The following is a 22,723-nucleotide window of genomic DNA, read 5'->3' as shown; positions in this document are numbered from 1 at the left end:
TGTGGTTCATGTCCTTTTTCCCTCTCTCTCGTCTTTGCTCCTCATGCCTTTTAACAGCATCAGCTGATCATATGCAAACACGGTTGCATGGCTCCTCATCAAAGCCGGGCTATGCATTTTTCTACTAATACATCATAAAAATGCTCCTCTTGATTCCATTTGTGTGTCAACATAAATAGTTGCTGATGAATAGTCGTGGGAAGATTAAACATTGATGACCAAAAAAAGGATCGAATGCAACTGTCAAACTGCCATAATATGTTTACAGGACTGCGTGATTACAGGAGAAGATTTGACAACAGAGGTGGCGCGCGCGCTCTTATTTCGACGCTCCGTGGTGATGAGAGGCACCACGCTCCGGTGACTACGGAACGGGGAGCAGAAATGAGAGTTTTTCCAATCGGCGAGATCCGCCTTCTCGTAATGTATCGATTCCCTTCAATCGCTGCCGCCGTGTTGTTTTGACCTTTGGGCAATGCGGAAACATGTCACAGCCTGGACGGGCCAAACTTATTTAAAACAAAGAGTAAATGTTTTTTGGAGCTGAATTTAGATCTGTTGAACTATTATACTGAAATCAGTCGAAAGCATCAAACTCCAGTGTTCTTTTTCAGCAAAAGTTTTTTATAATAACTATCCGTTTTACTAGTTAATAGATCATTAGTAAACTGTTGATAAATGAATTATAGTTGATTTGTGAAGTATTTAACAGTTTGTTAAGCATTTACAGGGTGTTCTTAACCTGAAAAACAGTTTGTGTAGAAACGTTTCAAGTTTTTTTAAGAAATGCCGTTCACTTCAAAAGAAAAAGCATTTTAATAAGGCATTATGCAGGCAGCGCTCATGCTGCACATTTATGAAAATCTGCCATAGATCCAACAAATATTTGTACTTTTCTTTGTATATTTAACCAATAAAACTTATAACCTTCAAAATAAAGTGTATATATTAAGATCCATCAACTATGTTCCATATTGGAACACCCTGTAAATGCTTAACAAACTGTTAACAAATACTTCACAAATCAACAATAAATCATTTATCAACAGTTTACTAATGATAACTAGTAAAACGGATAGTTATTATAAAGTGTTTCCAAGGTTTCTTTAATAAATTCAAGAAAGGGTATTTGTGAAAGAAAAAAAATCTCAAAACAAAAAAATATTATGAGGAATGGCTCAGTAATTCAACTTTCTTGTATTACGAATGTAGAAATATTGCAAAGACTGAAATACAGTGGGGCAAATAAGTATTTAGTCAACCACCAAACCACCATTTGGTGGTTACTAGTTAGTAACCACCAAATGTGCAAGTTCTCCTACTTGAAAAGATTAGAGAAGCCTGTAATTGTCAACATGGGTAAACCTCAACCATGAGAGACAAAATGTGGGGGGAAAAACACAGAAAATCCCATTGTTTGATTTTTAAAGAATTTATTAAAAATTAGAGTGGAAAATAAGTATTTGGTCACCTACAAACAAGCAAGATTTCTGGCTGTCAAAGAGGTGTAACTTCTTCTAACGAGGCTCCACTCATTACCTGTATTTAATGGGACCTGTTTTAACTCATTATCGGTATAAAATACACCTGTCCACAACCTCAGTCAGTCACACTCCATACTCCACTATGGCCAAGACCTAAGAGCTGTCGAAGAACACCAGAGACAAAATTGTAGACCTGCTCCAGGCTGGGAAGACTGAGTCTGCAATAGGTAAAACGCTTGGTGTAAAGAAATCAACTGTGGGAGCAATTTTTAGAAAATGGAAGACATACAAGACCACTGATAATCTCGATCTGCGGCTCCATGCAAGATCTCACCCTGTGGCGTCAAAATGATAACAAGAACGGTGAGCAAAAATCCCAAAATCACACGGGGGGACCTCGTGAATGACCTACAGAGAGCTGGGACCATGGTAACAAAGGCTACTATGAGTGACACAATGCGCCGCCAGGGACTCAGATCCTGCACTGCCAGATGTGTCCCCCTGCTGAAGAAAGTACACGTCCAGGCCCGTCTGCGGTTCGCTAGAGAGCATTTGAATGATCCAGAAGAGGACTGGGAGAATGTGTTATGGTCAGATGAAGCCAAATAGAACTTTTTGGTAGAAACACAGGTTCTTGTGTTTGGAGAAGAAAGAATACTGAATTGCATCTGAAGAACACTATACCCACTGTGAAGCATGGGGGTGGAAACATCATGCTTTGCGGCTGTTTTTCTGCAAAGGGTGATCCGTGTAAATGAAAGAATGAATGGGGCCATGTATCGAGAGATTTTGAGTGAAAAATCACCTTCCATCAGCAAGGGCATTGAAGATGAGACGTGGCTGGGTCTTTCAGCATGACAATGATCCCAAACACACAGCCAGGGCAACAAAGGAGTGGCTTTGTAAGAAGCATTTCAAGGTCCTGGAGTGGCCTAGCCAGTCTTCAGATCTCAACCCCATAGAAAATCTTTGGAGGGAGTTGAAAGTCCGTGTTGCCCAACAACGGCCCCAAAACATCACTGCTCTAGAGGAGATCTACATGGAGGAATGGGCCAAAATACCAGCAACAGTGTGTGAAAAGCTTGTGAAGAATTACAGAAAACGTTTGTCCTCCCTTATTGCCAACAAAGGGTACATAACAAAGTGAACTTTTGGTATTGACCAAATACTTAATTTTCCACCATGATTTGCAAATAAATTCTTTAAAAATCAAACAATGTGATTTTCTGTTTTTTTTTTCCACATTCTGTCTCTCATGGTTGAGGTTTACCCACGTTGACAATTACAGGCTTCTTCAATATTTTCAAGTGGGAGAACTTGCACAGTTAGTGGTTGACTAAATACTTATTTGCCCCACTGTAAGTGGCAACTCAGCGACTTATTATAAGAAAATAACCCGACTTCACAAAAGAATGAACAGTGATAAAAACATTTTACAAACCATGTCTCGAGAACATCTAACAATGACCTATTCATTCTATTCTCTACACGCCATCATGCCGCAGGCCCCATCACAAAAGATAAGGAACAACATAGCAACAAGAGGAAAAGGGGGGGCACAATCTATTAACATCTCCTGGACACGCACTGTACATCATGTTCATAAAAGGGTAGTATTGAAGAGAAATGGGCTCCAACTAAGCATGGCTCCTGAGAGATGTTGAAGAATTAATGAGTTCAAAGGCATTACAACCCACTGTTCAATCCCCTGCCACTTCTACATTAAACACCTGACCTCCACCTGCCTGCCCTCTGCTGCTTGATACACACCATTGCGAGCCTCTCAAATTTGTCAAAGTGGCAAGGGGTCACGGTCTGAACTATCTGGATGCCACGCTATATGGGAATGAGGACTAAATGAAATACGGGGTCCTTAATTTTTCTCCACCTATTAACCAACCTTGGAATATCTACTGATTAGAATTGTGCGGACATTCCAGAAAATTGACTGGGATTTGTGACACTGATAAACGACGTCCATAACTCTTGTGGTCTCACCAAGTAAGCATTTAAAGGAGGTGAACTGGACATCGCTCGAGGTGCGCAAAGGGGAAAAGAAAATGCAACTCAGTGATGAGCCCAGCACTTAATTGACAAAGTGTCAAAGCAGACAGGATACACGGAGCCAACGTTTCTACACTTATGCGAGACGAGCTTAAAAATATCCTTCACAAGAGCTTCGCAAAAACAATGTTCTGAATCAACTGTTAAAGTTGTTAAAATTGCATTATTGCATTAGTTCCCTTCTGTCTACTTTCGACATGTGTAAGTTTTAAAACTGTTTCATCATTTAAAGATAGATTTAAGTCAAGATTTTGCCGATTTAGGAGCATTTTAGATAAAAAGTTACTTAGCTTCGCTAGGAAGGTTCTCTACAACATAGCCTTCCTGAGAGGTCTACTGCTTTAAGATGGCGGCTGTTTACTAACGCATCTAGTTCAATATATTATATATCTTGCTAATGCCACCTTGTCATTTGCATCTAGTTCTATAGTATGTGATATTTAATGTAGCATTATGTGGGCGTAGTTTGTAGGCTATCGGCTACAGTCAGGAGCCACCTAGCATCGTGTTTGCAACGGCGTCCCCACTCCTGCTCTGCTCTCTCGTCTCCGTGAGGCCGTCTCTCTCAGACTTTTCTCGCGTCATTCATAGTAACGCATAGTAAAAACGCACGCCTTGCCCGCCTCAGTAACGTAACGGCGTTGCCAAGATGAGAAAAGGAATTAATTAGATTACTCACTATTAGTAACGCCGTTATATTCTAAAGCCGTTATTAACAACACTGTTGAAAAATCATGTGATGCTTCTCGAATGTGTGTAATTAACAGCACCTGTTACTTACCTGTGGCACATAACAGGTGGTGGCAATAATAAATCACACTTGCGGGCAGTTAAAATGGATTAAAGTTGACTCAACCTCTGTCCTGTGTCCTTGTGTGTACCTCATTGAGCATGGAGAAAAAAGAGAAGACCAAAGAACTGTCTGAGGACTTGAGAAGCATAACCGTAAGGAAGCATGGGCAATCTCAAGGCTACAAGTCCATCTCCAAAGACTGAATGTTCTACCATGCGATGTGTCATCAATAAGTTTAAAGCCCATGGCACTGTGGCTAGCCTCCATAGATGTGGACTGAAAAGAAAAATTGAGAGATTTCTATGCGTCAGCGTCTGAATGAAAAGGGACTCTATGGTAGGTTTAGCCAGGAGGCCGCACTTCTGACCTAGAGACATAAAAAAAGACAGGCTGGAGTTTGCCAAAACTTACTTGAGAAAGCCAAAAACGTTTTGGAAGAACGTTCTCTGGTCAGATGAGACAAAAGTAGAGCTTTTTGGGAGACCCTCAACACAGAGTTTTACGGGAAAATAAACGAGGCCTTCAAAGAAAAGAACACGGTCCCCATAGTCAAACATGGCGGAGGTTCCCTGATGTTTTGGGGTTGCTTTGCTGCCTCTGGCACTGGACTGCTTGACCGTGTGCGTGGCATTATGAATTGTGAAGACTACCAACAAATTTTGCAGCATAATGTAGAGACCTGGGTCTCCCAGCAGGACAGTGACCCAAAACACACTTCAAAAAGCACCAGAAAATGGTTTGAGAGAAAGAACTGGAGACTTCTAAAGTGGCCAGCAATGAGTCCAGACCTGAATCCCATAGAACACCTGTGGACAGATCTGAAAATGGCACCCTTCAAATCTCAGAGACCTGGAGCAGTTGGCCAAAGAAGAATGGTCTAAAATTCCAGCAGAGCATTGTAAGAAACCGGAAGCGTTTGTTCGCAGATTTAATCTAAAGGTTGTGCTACCAAGTATTAAGCTGAGGGTGCCAATACTTTTGTCCGGAGTTTTGTGTAAATGATATGATTCAATTTTTTCCCCCATTCTCTTTAGTGGTTTTTCATTGCAAGCAAAATAAATGAAGATCCTACTACCAAAGCATTTGTAATTGCAATCATTTTCTGGGAGAAATTGAGCATTATCCGACAGAATTGCAGGGGTGCCTATACTTTTGGCCAGCAATGCATTACACACACACATTATCGTCGGCTCAAATTTAAGTCTAGCTTCTCCCAAAGTGTCTGTTCATGCCTACTTTTTTACTTTTAAACATATAAGAGGGATGGACGACTCCACCAGCCAGGACAAGGAGTGGGTGGCAGGAGGTGGTGCATTGAAGTCAAGCGTTAATGAAGATTGATCCAAAGCGCTGCCGGCTGCGCCGCTCCATAGGACGGCAGCTCCGATAAATCTTTGAAGTGATTCGCCACCACCCCTCGCCTACGTGACTTCCCGCAACCTTAACTTTCTCCGATGAAATCGCCCGCAGGACTCGGTGCCCCCGTGACACACGCTGCCTTTTATGTCTTTAACACTTGCGAGACATCCTTAAAGTCGAAAAAAAAGCTGCTAATGAGGTTTTCCGTCTGGACGTGAGCTGTCTGGAACTTTTCGTGAAACATTTTACCTAATCCTAAATCATTTGACGCAGTTGCAAAATATGTCTTTGGATATGATTAAAATGATCATAAAAAGTACCTTTGAATTTGTGAAAGACTGCCCAAAGCTCGGCAATGTCCGTGGCGAATGTGATGTCCGTGTCCAGGACGATGACTTTCTGGAGATCTGGCGGAAGCGTTTTCGTGAGCACCAGCTTCATCAAACCGTAGATTCCGGAATAATGTTTGTTGGGGATCCATGACACCTCAGACTGGGTTAATAACACGAAAAGACAACAAAAGACAGAAATCTGTTAGTTTTTACTTGGGGTGGACAAAATATCGAAATGGTGATATATCGTGATACTTTGTATCCCAAAAGGATATTGATATGCTCCTGTCAAGAATCGAGATATCGTTTTAAGGTGTCAATGTTTAAAAAAAAAACAAAAACAAAAAAAGAACCGTCAAGTTGCTACCAAAATCTTCCACCATAATAGTGTCTCAGCACTCATATTGACGGTGCTCGACGCCCAATCCATTTAGACTGGCAAATAGTGCTACAACGATTAATCGATTAACTCGAGTATTCGATTAGAAAAAAATATTCTGATTAAATTGTCTTCCTTCGAGTATTCGTTTAATTAAAGTGACGTTGTTATGGTTTATTTTGAAAGGGTTTGCATTTAGCTTTATTGATTTGGGTGGATACACTGCCTTCTAGTCTGCCTCAATTCACATGCCTTAATCCAGGTGCTCCCTGTTAAGACCAACATAAGCTAAATTTTGTTTGAGCTAATGTTTTTTTTTTTTTTTTAATGCATTCGTAATTTAGTTTATAGGTATATTCAGCCTATTTTTGTGGGAATATGCGTCTGAACCATTTGTTAAGAGCATTGTAAAAAAGTTAGCATTTTATATAGGGCTATCAAAATTATCGCGTTAACGGGCGGTATTTAATTTTTTAAAATTAATCACGTTAAAATATTTGACGCAATTAACACACATGCCCCGCTCAAACAGATTAAAATGACAGCACAGTGTCATGTCCACTTGAAACTTGTGTTTTTTGGTGTTTTGTTGCCCTCTGCTGGCACTTAGGTGGGTGCGACTGATTTTATGGGTTTCAGCACCGTGAGCAATGTGTAATTATTGACGTCAACAATGGCAAGCTACTAGTTTATTTTTTTTATTGAAAATTTTACAAATGTTATTAAAACGAAAACATTAAGAGGGGTTTTAATTTAAAATGTTTATAACGTACTAACATTTATCTTTTCAGAAATACAAGTCTTTCTATCCATGGATCGCTTTAAGAGAATGTTAATAATGTTAATGTCATCTTGTTGATTTAATAAACAAAAACAGTAATTATGTACCATATGTTGAATGCATATATCTGTCTTGTGTCTTATCTTTCCATTCCAACAATAATTTACAAAAAAATATGGCATATTTCATAGATGGTTTGAATTGCGATTAATTATGATTAAATAATTTTTAAGCTGTGATTAACTCGATGAAAAATTTTAATCGTTTGACAGCCCTAATTTTTATGCTGAAGAAAACTAAAATTGACATCCCGATTCCTGATTTTTTTAAAGCCATATCATCCTGTATTTGCATAATCATAGGCATTGCGGGGACTCTATTCTTCAAAAACTTGTCCTGATGGAGAAAAACAGAGGTCATTTTTGGATTCCATACTCAAATATTTCTTAAAATCAGCTGCCAAACCTAACACAAGTGTTTTCCTGTGCTTGGAAAATATGGCAGAGTTGGCAAAATGCCACCTGCATTGCTCCAAACTTAAACTCTGTCTCGGAAGCGCATCTTAAAATATGCTTTCATTTTGTTCCCTAAACTTGGACAAGTTGGATACGAAAACGGAGCACTTTTCTTGGCATTTGGTTTCCGGAAATGTACTCGTTTTGACAAGTGGTGGGGGGAAAAAAAGTGCCCTGAATACGCATAGAAGCGTTTATTTTCACTCAGCATCATCATCTGCGGGACTCATTGTTGCCTGTCGCGAGGATGCGGGCGCAATCTACGAGCGACGCCGCTTCCTCTCTGCTGTCTGTGTGCAAAGGACGCTGTTTGCATAAAACTGTTTAAATAGAGTTAACATTACATCCATCACGCCCAGGGCATTCATTCATTCTGCGGCTGCAATACTAACATGCTTTTTAGTATTCGAAAATAGCAAATGCTGCTCTCAAAGTACAAAAAGTTTCCTTTAACTCATTCACTCCCAGCCATTTTCACCAGAGCAAGGCCCTTCGCTCCTGGCCATTTTTCTGGATTTTGACTGATTTTGCAAGGCCCACAGAAAATTCTGTTCTATTGCTATATAAACATGGAACGCACCAAAAGAAAGATTAGACTCTCTTCTTTCAGCAGAAAAAAAAGTTCCTAACTTTTTCCATTCTTTAGAAATCAGCATTAGAAAATAGCTTAGTTTGAGCAATTTTACAATTTCTGATGAAAAAAACGGAGAAAATGAGCTTTCTGTAAACGCATACATTTAAACTTTGACTTTAACCAAGCTATTTTTTGCATTAGTGCTGGGTCTAAAACACCTTCTTTAATTTAGCTGTTGACCCAGAGCGAGGTGACAAAAGGCAGGACACAAGGAGGCAGGAGTCAGAGAGTAGACTTTTACCAAACTGCAGTTTTGGGGAGAGTCGGAGAGCGCAACGTGCCAAATCGGAATCTCACCGAGGTCTCTCTCCGGACGCCCCGCGCTGCTGACTTTTATTGAGGGCTTGTTGCTGGCCGGAATATAGTTACAACACTCTTTCGATCGGGCAAGTTCCTTATTCTAGTCATTGATTTAACAGTCACACTCTTGATTGAATTAATAGTCACACTCTTGAGCGGGCAAGATAACTTTGTTTTTAACACACATTTGCACTCAAAGTACTGTAGCTTGGTGGAAAAGTACTGAGACATTATGTGATGAATCAACATATATGTGTGTGTATCTATTTATCAGCAGAATGTGCGCAATTGCCGGTAATAAGAATGTAAGCACATGATTATGGGCTAAAACTGTATTCTTCATAATAGCTTGGGAGTGCGCGTATAATAGCTGTGGGAGAGCAATCTTGTATGAGTATAATGGTCATACAATTAAGCATATCTTACAATTAGTTACATCCCAAACATCTGAATAATGTTCTCCTTTTACAAAATACCATGAACAACCAGACAAATAGAACTTTTGATAGCAAAGTAACAATTTATTCACACATGACTACTGAGAGATGACGGTTTGTCGCCGAGATGACGCCGCTGTCGCCACGTTAGCCGTGTAAACTTTTCCCTCATTGTTGTCTGTCTCACAAAGATGGATTATTTTTGCGTTTCTGCGGGGTCTGCTCGGCGAGCTGCTGCACTGGGGGTCTCACTCGTTTTGCTCGGTCGTCCAGCGCCTGGCCTCCCAGGCGTCCTCTCGGTTGTTTTGTTCGGTCGGAGTGCCGCCTGGCATCATGCCGCCAGCGCTCCGACCATGCTGCCCGGCCGTTCAATGCTGTTGAATCGGGTTGCCCCGTCTTACAAAATGCGCTACTGCCCTCCAGTGGCCAGTTTTATTGCTTTAAAATGGGTTTAGAGCAGGGTTCCCCAAACTACGGCTATCCGGTCTGCCTGCACATTTGGTCCGGCCCCCTGAACATTTTTTTTTTTCCTCAATAGTGTTATTTATTTCCTGGCTTTTTTCTGTGAAGAACCCGGAGAGGCCTATTTGGTTATTATCTATTTAATTAATAGTGTTATTATTATAGTATATATTATATTGTATTATATTATATTTAGGGCTGTCAAACGATTACAATTTTTAATTGAGTTAATCACAGCTTAAAAATTAAATTAATCGTAATTAATCGCAATTCAAACCATCTATAAAATATGCCATATTTTTCTGTAAATTATTGTTGGAATGGAAAAATAAGACAAGATGGATATATGCATTCAACATATGGTACATAAGTACTGTATTTGTTTATTATAACAATAAATCAACAAGATGGCATTAACATTATTAACATTCTGTTATCCATGGATAGAAAGACTTGTAGTTCTTAAAAGATAAATGTTAGTACAAATTATAGAAATTTTATATTAAAACCCCTCTTCATGTTTTCGTTTTAAAATAATTTGTAAAATTTTCAAACAAAAAATAAACTAGTAGCTCGCCATTGTTGATGTCAATAATTACACAATGCTCATGGTGCTGAAACCCATAAAATCAGTCGCACCCAAGAGCCAGCAGAGGGTGACAAAACACCAAAAAACACAAGTAACAAATGGACATGACACTGTGCTGTCATTTTAATCTGTTTGAGCGGGGCATGTGCGTTAAATGCGTCAAATATTTTAACGTGATTAATTTAAAATATTAATTACCGCCCGTTAATGCGATAATTTTGTCAGCCCTAATTATATTATATTATTATTATTATTATTATTTTTTTTTTTACTTTTGTTCCGTGAAAAATCCACAAAGGGTTATTTGATTGTGGCTTTCTGAAAAACAATACATTTTTACATTTAGGCACTCCTGCAATCATCACACTTTTTCTGTTACAAACTGACCCGGCCCCTCATCAGAGAAGGGAAAAGTTATGTGGCCCTCACAGGAAAAAGTTTGGGGACCCCTGGTTTGGAGCGTTGTTCTTTGTTTCTCAGATAGAGTGGAAGCTATATATGCTTCTTACAAAAAATAAAAAAAAAAACGCAAAAGACGTATAAATACGTGTTTGGGACAGTGAAGCGTTTAAAAATAGAACATATTCATACATTTCTGGGAGCAAATGAGTTAATGTTGGTGTACAAACAAAAGTGGCGAAAGAATTAAGATATTAGACTCACCAACTGTTTGCCCTCCCCCATCCCGTTACTGTGAAATTGGCTTCCACAAACTCGCCATTTCTCACCTTGAGCTCATCTGCGTCATAGAAGTCGACCCGGACAGCAGGGACCATCCAGGTGTGGAACAGAGACGACAGGATTTGCTGAGCTATGGAGTCAGTGATGAAATGGAAATGGAGAGGGTTCCGCCTGTGGACACGCCAGCACCCAAGCTTAAATACATTTGACGCACTCTCACACAAACTTCAAAGCATTCTCTACTTTCAAATACGCCAGAATGATAAATTCAAGTATTGTCAGGAACAAAACCTTATACCCAACGGCCTGCTTTGAAGAATATTTGACAGCAAATGCACTTTCACAGCTATTAAAGCAATAATGCTGTTTAAGTGGAAAAAGATCAAAATACAGCATCGCCACAAAATACACATCCTATTAAATCAAGTGTTCAAACTTGCGGCATGTGGGCCAATTGAAGTGCGGCCCCTGACTTGACATTTCAGGGTTTGTGCAGCCCTGGGCTTTGTTACCGTACTGGCTCGAATATAAGACGGTGTTTTTTGCATTGAAATAAGACTGAAAAAGAGGGGGTCGTCTTATATTCGCGGTGATTATACCCATTCACGACGCTAGATGGCGCCAGATATCTTGAAGCGATGTTCTGTGGTGACAGATCTCAGCTTCTCTCAAGTTTAACCAGTTTGCAATTTTTTATTGCAATGTTTTTCCTCATTCAGATTTATTTCAAAACTGTAGTTATAGTTAGACTTCACTTTGATGGTTAATGCTGTTATAGCAATTTTGTTGTTTTATCACAATAGATTGGTTTATTTACATTTCAAAAACCAGAAGCCATTCATTTACGAATGTGATTGCACTTTAGTTTACATATTTAAATGTAAAAAGCAAAATAGCATGCTTTTTCTCTCAAATATATTGTTATAATCATTTGTTTCGGATGTACTGTAGTTATTTTCTGTATGAAAATTAATTTGGTGTTCAAAAAGTCTTTTTTTCAAACTTGAGTCTTGAAAAAGAGGGGGTCGTCTTATAATCAGGGCCATCCTATATTCGGGCCAATACGGTATTTGTTTTTTATGATTATCATTTTTAAATGCCTTACAGAACAAGCCAGCGTAGCTCGGGCTAATGACATTATAGCGATGTTTGTCAAGAAGTTAGCCAAAATTACTTAGCTACAGTCGCGTAGGCTAGGTTCATACTGCAGGTCTTAATGCACAATTCCGATTTTTTGTCATTTTTTGGCATGCCCGTTCAGACTGACTTTGTCCATTGAGTGAAAAGCTTTTGAAGAGCTACAGAAAACCTTTGGGCTCCGTTATTGCCAAAAAAGGGTACATAACAAAGTATTTAGATGAACTTTTAGTATTGACCAAATACTTATTCTCCACCATGATTTGCAAATAAATTATTTTAAAATCAAACAATGTGATTTTCTGTTTTTTTTTCCACATTCTGTCTCTCATGGTTGAGGTTTACCCATGTTGACAATTACAGGCCTCTCTAATATTTTCAATCGGGAGAACTTGCACAATGAGTGGTTGACTAAATACTTTTTTGTCCCACTGTATTTCAATAATCGGAATTTGGATGTTTGTGAATCGTTCTCGAATCTTCCGCGACCAAATCGTGAATAATCTAAGAATCAGAAATTTTGCACACACAAACACCGGAGTTGGCAGACACGGACTCAATGTTCAGGAGCTGGAGAGCCGAAACTGTCGGTTCGAGCTAGTTGGGTCAAATACAAAGATGAGGTAAGAAAGTCAACGAACAGAACACACCGAATCGGAGACGAACTGATACCGAATGGCTAATGTCTCACACACACCCAGAGCAGCTGGAAACAACTTGCCGGTGGCAGTGATTAGAACGAAGCTTCCTGATAGGTCGAGTAGTGTTGGAATATTCCTCAATTAGTGGAGCAGGCGACATCATCTTCAGAACTATTCTCAACTGTTATCAATAAAGACTAAGAAGATTGGATTACTTATACTTTTTTTTTCTAAACATCAACTCGATAACCTGAACCACTGATCGAGTACACCGTCGTCTCAAGCAGTGCTCCTCAGCAAAACTGTATGTGCTGATGAAGCCTGCGTGATATGCATGAAACCTCTGGAGCAAGCAACTATGTCGACCATTAGCGGAGATTGTTTTTGCTAATCTAAATATCGTTTGGACGGAGCGCGCGCGGCGGCCTCGGGGAGACGCACCGCCGTGAAGGAGATGATTCATCAGACAGGACGGTCGAGGCTTATACAGAAGAGACAATAAAGTCTGACCCAGGAGGAACTGCATCTTTTATCCTGGGACTCCTTTGAAATTAGATGAGACAGCTTAAAGGGATTTATGCTGCTAAATGCATTTCGCCAAACACCAGCGAGCGCGTACGCGTTCAAAAGGTATTCGGGGAGCTAAATCAGGTCAAGAATTAGAGATACTTAACTCATGTATATTACTGACAGAGTATGCACTGTTATAGTAAAAGAAGAACATTAATATCAAAAACACTAATGGTGTAACGGTACATGTATTCGTAATGAACCGTTTCGGTACGTGGTGCTCGGTTCGGAACGGAGGCGTACCGAACGAGTTTTTGACGTAATATAACCCTTACTTTACAAGGCTGTGAGTCGATCAGGTTACAGTTTTTTTGTGTAGATAATATTTACTCTACTTTAATTCTATAAGTACTCTACTTCTCTACTATAACGAGGACCAACACGGTAGGACAGTATAACCCAGAAACGTCAACAGCGCGACAACGTGGTTGCCACGAGAACGCAGTAAAGCGCAGGCGTTAAAGTAAATCAGCCAATGCACACCAGTCGCAGTGCAGCCGCGTGTTAGACGCGTCCCAGAAGCGGCTCAACACGACACGAAAAGAACGGCAGAGTTTATTATTTGACGCGAGACGCGACCCTGCTGCGTCAATACTACTACCGGTAGCTAGGATCGGGCAGACCGGAAGTCACTCGTGTAAAAATACGGTGGACGGTCAATTTTCAAACTAATATGCAATCGTAACCCACTTTTTGAGTCCATCAGATCTCTTGAGTGGTAGATCGGGGCACAGTTGACTTGTCTTTGTTGATTTACTGCTGTCTTCTCTGCTATAATAATAACCAACATGGCCCCGTGTTCAATACAAAACCCTCCTACCACAACAAAACAAGTAGCAACTAATATTCACATAGGAACTAAAGTTATTAAATACAACATAAAATAAACAATATAAATGAATATATAAAATTATAAACACATAATAAAATAAATAATATCCCATTTAAATCAAATAAATTGAAATGAGCTAAAACACCTGTAATTAAATAATAAGAATAATACACAGATCCTGCTTACACAAATAAATTGATTAATTTCTGTGTGGCGCTTTAACTTGAGAAAATCCACCAATAAAGCTTTTGAAAACCGTTTATAAGAAAAAAAATGATTCAATGAGGCATTTCATTTGTTAAATACATGTTAAAATCTTTGTCATTGGGATTGCTTTTCTCTTTAGCACAGGACTTCGTTTTTCTTCTTTCTTTCAGAAAGAAAGCTGACCAATACGCGGGGTCTGAAAGGCAAATTATTGTTGGATTATCTTTAAATACCCGCTACTTTTTGAGCAGAATTCTAGCTTTGTATAGGCTAATGTTCCTATTGTTGAAAGGTGTGTAATAAACAACTAGCACATTTATATTTTGTCTTTTGTTTTCTTACTGTACCGAAAATGAACCGAACCGTGACCTCAAAACCGAGGTACGTACCGAACCGAGATTTTTGTGTACTGTTACACCCGTTAAAAACATCTTTCACGGCATAGACGTCCAAACCCGTCTAACTAGGAGGGCTCGTTGACAGCCCTCAAAGTTAAACGGGTTTGGACGTCAAAAAGTTAACAGGAGGAGTGAATGCTAGAGCTGCAACGCCTCTATCCAAGTTTCCTAGTGCAAATAATGCCTCGACATCCTTTGGATAATCCTTTGATTTTCCAGGAGAAAAAAGCCAAAGTGTCAAGTCCATCCTGATAATCAGGGTCAGAAAAGATATTTCTAAGAATGAACTTTCACCTTCAATTTCAAAAGTTCAATGACATCAAGTGTCAGAATATACTGGACTTAAATAGACTGAAGCCCCAGATGTAATTGTTATACACAGATTTGCCTCTAGACTTTAACCCCATTTTAAATTGGCATTGGAATCAAGGTCGGTAGTGGCTCAGCGCAAGTGAGACTTGGGGAATTAAAGTCTCAGTTTAATACCAGCTTCGGACCAAAAAAAGGCAAGATGGCAGTAATACACCAGGACAGATGGTGGCTGGGACCGAAACACCATCTTGAGCACAAAAGCCCAATTCCAAAAAGCCCAAGGGTCTCACACCATTGCTATAAAATCTCTCCTTAAATACAGTGATGACTATCCACGGGATTATGTTTTGCATGTGAAAAGTGTTGCCAAATATGGATAGATCAGGTCAGAGACTGAGAACATCAGAAATAGATAAGAAATAGGGGTGTGACAAAATATCGAAATGGCGATATATCGTGATACATATCTCAAAAGGTTATCGATATGCTCCTGCCAAGAATCGAGATATCGTTTAAAAAAGTGTCAATGTCTAAAAAAAATAACATAAAAATGAACCAACAAGTTGCTACCAAAATCTTCCACTATAATAGTGTCTCAGTTAAAGAGCATACGACAGGAGAAAAAAAGTCTTAAATAGCATTATTATGTGAATTAGAATCATATTTTGAGACGATTCGACAATATACAACACTTTGGCAAAGCGCAGATGACGAGAAATTAGTTTTTTAATCTGCCAGTTAGCCACGCCTACCGTTGTAGGGCTCTAGCGTCCCCAACAGGTGGATGACGTCAGCGGGAGACTGGGCTCATCGGTTTTACTATTCAGCACATTGAGGGGGAATTATTCAGAACGAGGAAAACACGACGAAGAGAGCCGCAAAATGTCATTGTTTCAGTCTCTTTACTCCAATATTTTTAAAGGATATTCTTTTTATCCAAGTATTTTTCCCCAATAGCTAAATAAATGGCTTGAGAAGGACCAGTCAGCCCGTCGAGGGGGAACTATTCACAACGAGGAAAACGCGACGAAGAGAGCTGCAAAATGTCATTGTTTCTGTCTCTTTACTTCAATATTTTTTACAGGATATTCTTTTTATCTAAGTATTTTCCCCAATTGCTAAATAAATGGCCTGGTCATGACAAATAACAGTCTTGAAATGATACAAATGCACTTACTCAGGACGACATGGCAAAATTACTCCATAATGGTCAAAACGGTCGACTTCACCTTTACTGTCGCACCTCCCAAACGATATTTTATGACACCTAAATCGGACATATGTCATTTCCAGTCCCCGGCTTCGGAGAATGTAAACAAACCAAGAGGGGTGACAGCTAGCCGACATGCTCACCCGAACCGAGTGATGTTTCAAAGTCTTCGAAGCGGAAAATCACACATAACTAGCCCGGATTATTTGACATGACGACTGGGTTGTCGATTGTCTTTGTGGATCGGCAAACCGCCCGGCGGAGAGCAATTTACAGCTCGTTCCCCGGAGGAGGGCGGCTGCAGTTGTTGTGCAGCTAAGCTTTTTACATGCCTATCAATGATCAAACGTAAGTAGTCCTTTATTTAAAGAAAGTTTGTAGTGTTTACTTTGTAATCGCTGTATTTGTATTTGTATTTGACATAATACAAAACAAGATGTTTACTCACTTCCTTGTAAATCCAATGGTCCCAGGGCTTGTTTTGGCCAATATCCACGGTGAATGGGAACCTTTTGAAACTCCAAAAAGGTGCACACGCCTCTCCCTTATACAGCAAGATTTTTCTGCAGCCGTTTGGCTGGCGTGATGCGAAAAATAAACGTATTAATCCGCAAAATCAGCTGAATCCTTAGTCCTCATGCACAACAGAACGGCTGTATAGTGAAGAGGACGCCTTCATCCGTACACGTCACAGCGCCCTCCTCCTCAATGCAAGACCGAAGCCGGAAGTCACTCATTTTCATGGCGCGGGATTAAAAAAAAAAATATATATATAGTGATCGCTTCCACACACATCCAAGCGGTCCATATCATTCAGGAGCATAAAATACCGCTTGTATTATGGAATAAACATGCTTTTTCGCGTCACATGCACTTTAATTCTAAGGCTGCGTTGACAGTGCTCGACGCCCAATCCATTTAAACTGGGGACGTTTGTTCATTCGAAACCAGAGCATTCACAGTCATGCTGTCCGATTTTCAGGGCATTTACAGGTCCTTGCTGTTCATTTTAGGGCATTTACAGGTCATTTCCTGTTGAGTTTAAGTCACTGCCTATTCATTTGGGTGGAGTTTGATTTTTGGGGTCAACATGTTGATGACCCCGAAACGCAGTGTCAGCAATAAAATTAACTTACAAGAATATTTATAACAATAAGTTGACAATGAGCGTTTTTTGTTTCCCATCATACTCGAGGGGAATTCTAAATCAGGCTGCTTAGGCAATACTTTTTGCCAAGATCGTCAACAAATGAATATGGTACGCCCACCGGTGTCGTGCCAATGTAGTTACCCCAGTCAAAAATTCTATCCCCTGGGTGGAGCCATATGGAGGTAGATTTGTCTTTATTATTCAATCAAAAAAAAGTTGCTTCAATTAAAAAAAAAGTTGCTTCAATCAAAATATATATTTTCAACCGAAAAAAATGTCGCTTCAATCCAACAACAACAAAAACAAAAAAATGTGTTTGAATGCAAAAATAAATTTGAAAGTCAAAAAAATGCATGTGAAAGCTATTTTTCTTTGATTGTTTTTTTATTTATTTTTTTGGATCAAAGCAACTTTTTTGATTGAACTAATGTTGATTTGTGTTTCGGCCACATTTTGGCTAGGACATTTTTGTCTTTATTATGCAATCAAAAAATAAGTTGCTTCAAAAAAGATATATTTTCAAAAAGAAAATCAAGTCAATCAAAAAAGGAAAAATTTCAATCCAAAAAAAGTTTCTGAATGCGAAAAAATATATGAGATTGAAAATTTTGCATTTGAACCCTTAATTTTTCATTTAAAAAGATCTTTAATTGAAGCAATCCTTTTTGTGTTGATGATGATTAGGACATTTGTGTCTAAATCATTCAATCCCATAAAAAGTTGCTTCAATCAAAAAAAAAAAAAAAAAAATTCATTTTAATGTTTTTCCTTGCCGACATCGAGGGTCGAAGGATGGGGGATGCCCAGGACTTGACCTTTATTTATTTCATCTCTATTTATTTCATCTGCTGTTTTTGACTGTGTATCATATTGCCTCTGCAAAGCCCTTTGAGACAACCTTGTTGTGATTTAGGGCTATACAAATAAAGTTGAATTGAATTTAAAAAAAAAAAAAAAAAAAAAAAAAAAATCGCAATATTTTTTTGAATTATATACAAAGCAAATGACCATCAAAGGTGCTTGAAAAATAATTTTGACCTATTATAAAAATGTTTTTTTTTGTTCATTTCATTCATTTTTATTGCAGTTTTAATGCTTTCCAACTTTTATATACTAGCATATAGGAAAGTGAATTACATGCAATTAGAGCTGAAACGAATACTCGAGCAATTCGAGTAACTCGAGTTTAAAAACTGATCCGAGTAATTTTATTACCTCGAGGAATCGTTTAATTTTGCCAGCTCTAAGCATCACGTTTTGCCCTGACTACTTTTAATGCGGGACAATGCGCTGACGTCACGTGCGTAGAGGAAGAACCAAAAAAAAAAAAAAAAAAAAAAAAACCAACGCAGCCGACAGCCGCTACAAACTACGCCGACGTTGCTAAAAACTACGCCCGCATGATGCTAGTAGCAGGTAGTGTCCGATGCGTCTCATAGATATCGCATGCATTTAGGACTAGATGCGAAATGACAGACTCGGCCGCGTCTGGGCAGCGTTAGTAAACAGCCGCCATTTTTAAGCAGTAGACTTCTCATCGTTAATAAATATAACGTTACTGACACTCGCTCACGTAACGTTAGCCCTTCGGAGGGCTAGGTTTCTATTGATTATGACCACTGTCGATGCGTGGCTAACGTGTCTTACATACAGGCTTTATTTAATCTGTAAAAACACAGCGCTGTAGAATGATGAGGGTGTAAAATTAAAACATAATAAAGCTAGTCATTGCTGAATAAAACACCAAGTAGCACTGGTCCCTAATGTGTTCCGATACAGCAGGCATTATAGATTTATTTTGAACACTACAAAAACTCAAAATCCTATCAGTACTTACAGGTTAGACTAACTTAAAACTTTACAGCAGGCATCATAGATTTATTTTGTACACTGCAAAAACTCAAAATCCTATCAGTACTTACAGTTTAGACTAACTTAAAACTTAACTAGAACTTAAAAATAGCTTGACACAAATGGAAATTCAATTGAAACACGTGGGAAAACACGTAGCTGATGTGTGTTATCAAGCATAATTACATTTTTAGGTAAGAAATATGTTTTTTTTTTTTTTTTTTAATAACTTTTTTGAGTGAAAGCAGTCAATTTTTTTTTCTAGGCACATCTGAGACGCAATTGTTGGCTGCTTTCAACAATGTACATCGAAAATAAAGACATTGATTGACTGAAAATGGTTCATTATTGGATTAAATGTTTTTTTCTCATGTATATTTATAATTACTCTTTACCTAAAAAAAAAAAAGTTTTATCCGATTACTCGATTAATCGATAGAATTTTCAGTCGATTACTCGATTACTAAAATATTCGATAGCTGCAGCCCTACATGCAATGACACTTTTCGGCCACCAGGGGGGACCTGGCCCCCCCTTAAAATCCGCTTATGATTCCCAGGTCATTTCCTATTCTGTACCTCAAACAGGAAGAGACCCCTACAATACCTCAAAATCAACAGGGAGTAACTGAAAATCGACAGGTAAATGACCTTAAACAGCCCAAAATTACCTCATTGCCTGGCATTGGCTGCCACCGACCGCCATAGACGTCCAATCCATTTGAACTGGGAGGGTGGCAGCGAATGAACATTCGTTCATTCGCTGCCACCCTCCCACTTCTAATGGATTGAACGTCTACTAGTGATGAACTCATCCCAATTCACAGCAGAAGCTTGTTTTCCTGCTTATTAGTTGTTTGTAGAATATCCTAGAATGATTTCCTGACCAATGTATCGATAATCGTTGTATCGTCAGATCATCGTTATCGTGAGCTTTGTATCGCAAATCGTATCGCATCGTAAGTTACCAAGAGGTTCCCACTCCTAGTTAGAAATACAAAAGGAGTCGCTCACCGACACATTATCAGTAAATCAAAGTTGTTTAATTTCACACTTGATGGGTGGGCAGTACTCAGAGACGCAACCATTTGAATACAAGCTATTAAAAAGTCTATTCTGGATGCACTCTTTAAGCAAATCAAACTAGAGCAATCAACACTAAAAGGTGGGCCATTAAATCATTAACACTGATTGACTTTTTTCAAAAGTCTTGATCGCGAATGAGGGGTAAAACCACGGTAAAAGGTGAACCGTGAAGGTAGAATCTCTTTAAATTTAATTATTTTGAGGTAAATGGTGAGAATAAACTCAAGACGAGAGTTGACAAAACGTAACCAAACAAAAATACAATAGGGGAAATATATCACAAGCAATATTTCATCAGATATCGACTATGACGGACGCATCAGGACGGGAGAGACTATTTGCTAAATGCCGCAGGTTCTATAATCACAGGGTCCCGTGGTGTTTGCCAATCAATGGCCCATCTCATCCAATCCTTTCAGATTCAGCACAGAGTCCCTCACTATCTGATGACAGGCTAACATGGCCCGTCTCGCGGGGCGCTGTCTGCTCTAATGTTTGTCACTCAGTGGCAAAACATCAGTGAGTCAACATTTAAAGCCCTCGTTTGATTTAACGTTGTCTGCGGGCGTTCGAATATTAGCCGCGCTATTGGTGACCGCTCCTCAGCTACGTAAGGAGAAAAAAAAAAAAAAAAAGGTCAGCCCTGTCCAAATCCAAACTCATCATCTGCTTTGAGCGTAAAATAGTTCCGTTTGTTCTGCCAAAGTCATCTCCCATTAGCTTCAAATAAGTATACCCTTTTTAAGGTCTAAATCATATCAGCGTGTCCAAAGCCTAGCATCAGAGGCGTCGTGTCCCATTAGGCAAACCAGGCAATTGCCTAGGGCCCCCAGCCAGCAGGGGCCCCCAGAGGGCCAACAGATTTAGCACACGCAGCTTTACTGCACTGTCGCAGCGACAAGTGTAGGGAGTCTTTGAATACGATGGAATCATTTGGCAGATTATCTAATGATTCTGTTATCAATCCCAATCAGCACTAACCATGTCACGTAGATTATACATGTTTAAGAAAGTCCAATCAGCTATTAATACCACATGATTTTTTAAAGAGTGACTCACCAAGTACTCTCTGGAAAGTCCTTGCCGTGTTGTTTTACGTTTATTTTCACAGGCCACCTCATGATTCATATGACCATAGGCAGATCTACTATTCAGGCGAAGTAATGCGATCGCCTAAGGCCCCCAACCAGTAGGGGGGCCCCAACCAGCTGCCCTTGCCCCAACGAGCAACGGCTTGGGCCACTGGGTTTCGGGGCTGCTGCCGGGCAACACGGACTTTCAGCTCCCTCCATAGATTTTCTATCGGGTTCAGATCTGGTGACTGGTTAGGCCACTCCAGGACCTTAAGATGCTTCTTACGGAGCCACTCTTTAGTTGCCTTGGCTGTGTGCTTTGGGTCGTTGTCATGCTGGAAGACCCAGCCACGACCCATCTTCAGGGCTCTCACTGAAGGAAGGAGGTTGTCAGCCAAGATCTGGCGATACATAGCCCCTTCCATCCTCCCCTCAATACGGTGCAGTCGTCCTGTACCCTTGGTAGAGAAGCAGTCCCAAAAAATGATGTTTCCTCCTCCATGTTTCACGGTTGGGATGGTGTTCTTAGGGTTGTTCTCATCCTTCTTTTTCCTCCAAACACGACGAGCCAAGTTTAGACCAGAAAGTTCAATTTTGGTCTCATCCGACCACATGACCTTCTCCCATTGCTCCTCTGGATCATCCAGATGGTCAGTGGCAAACTTCAGACGTGTCTGGACATGCACTGGCTTCAGCAGCGGGACGTTGCGTGCGCTGTAGGATTTTAATCCATGATGGCGTAATGTGTTTCCGATGGTTTTCTTAGAGACTGTGGTTCCAGCTCTCTTCAGGTTATTGACCAGGTCCTGCCGTCTAGTTCTGGGCTGATCCCTCACCGTCCTCGTGATCAGTGATGCCCCACGAGGTGAGATCTTTCATGGAGCCCCAGAACGAGGCAGATTGACAGTCAACTTGAACTTCTTCCATTTTCTAATAATCGCTCCAACAGTTGTTACCTTCTCGCCAAGCTGCTTGCTTATTTTCCTGTAGCCCATCCCAGCCTTGTGCAGGTCTATTATTTTATCCCTGATGTCCTTACACAGCTCTTTGGTCTTGGCCATTGTGGAGAGGTTAGAGTTTGTTTGTTTGAGCATGTGAACAGGTGTCTTTTATACAGGTAACAAATTCAAACAGGTGCAGTTACTTCCGGTAATGAGTGGAGAACAGGAGGGGTTCTTAAAAAAGAACTAAGAGCCGAAATATTTACTAGTTGGTAATGTATCAAATACTTATTTCATGCAGTTAAATACAAATTTATTATTTAAAAATTATACAATGTGATTTTCTGGATTTTTGTATAGATTCCATCCCTCATCCCTCACAGTTGAAGAGAACTTATGATACAAATTACAGACCTCTACATGTCTTGCAAGTGGGAAAAACCAGCAAAATCGGCAGTGTATGAAATACTTGTTCTCCCCACTGTATTGCGACAGGCTTACTAGCA

The 22,723-nt window shown here is 39.7% G+C and overlaps 1 protein-coding gene across 3 annotated transcripts in view; it reads right to left on the bottom strand.

Annotated features, from left to right (window-relative positions):
• large1 (LARGE xylosyl- and glucuronyltransferase 1) overlaps positions 1-22,723 on the bottom strand; it is a 164,832-nt gene that overhangs the window by 36,670 nt on the left and 105,439 nt on the right. For all 3 annotated transcript variants that reach the window (XM_057856147.1, XM_057856145.1, XM_057856146.1), the window contains exons 5-6: positions 10,858-10,981; positions 6,021-6,192 (exon numbers count right to left, since the gene is read on the bottom strand). In XM_057856147.1, coding sequence (XP_057712130.1) covers positions 6,021-6,192; positions 10,858-10,981 — 296 coding nt within the window. The remainder of the gene's footprint in view (positions 1-6,020; positions 6,193-10,857; positions 10,982-22,723) is intronic.

This window comes from Corythoichthys intestinalis, chromosome 13 (genome assembly GCF_030265065.1).
Source record: "Corythoichthys intestinalis isolate RoL2023-P3 chromosome 13, ASM3026506v1, whole genome shotgun sequence".
In the NCBI taxonomy this organism is placed as follows: domain Eukaryota; kingdom Metazoa; phylum Chordata; class Actinopteri; order Syngnathiformes; family Syngnathidae; genus Corythoichthys; species Corythoichthys intestinalis.
Note: the sequence above shows the minus strand (reverse complement) of the source record. Positions and strands in the feature narration are given on the sequence as shown.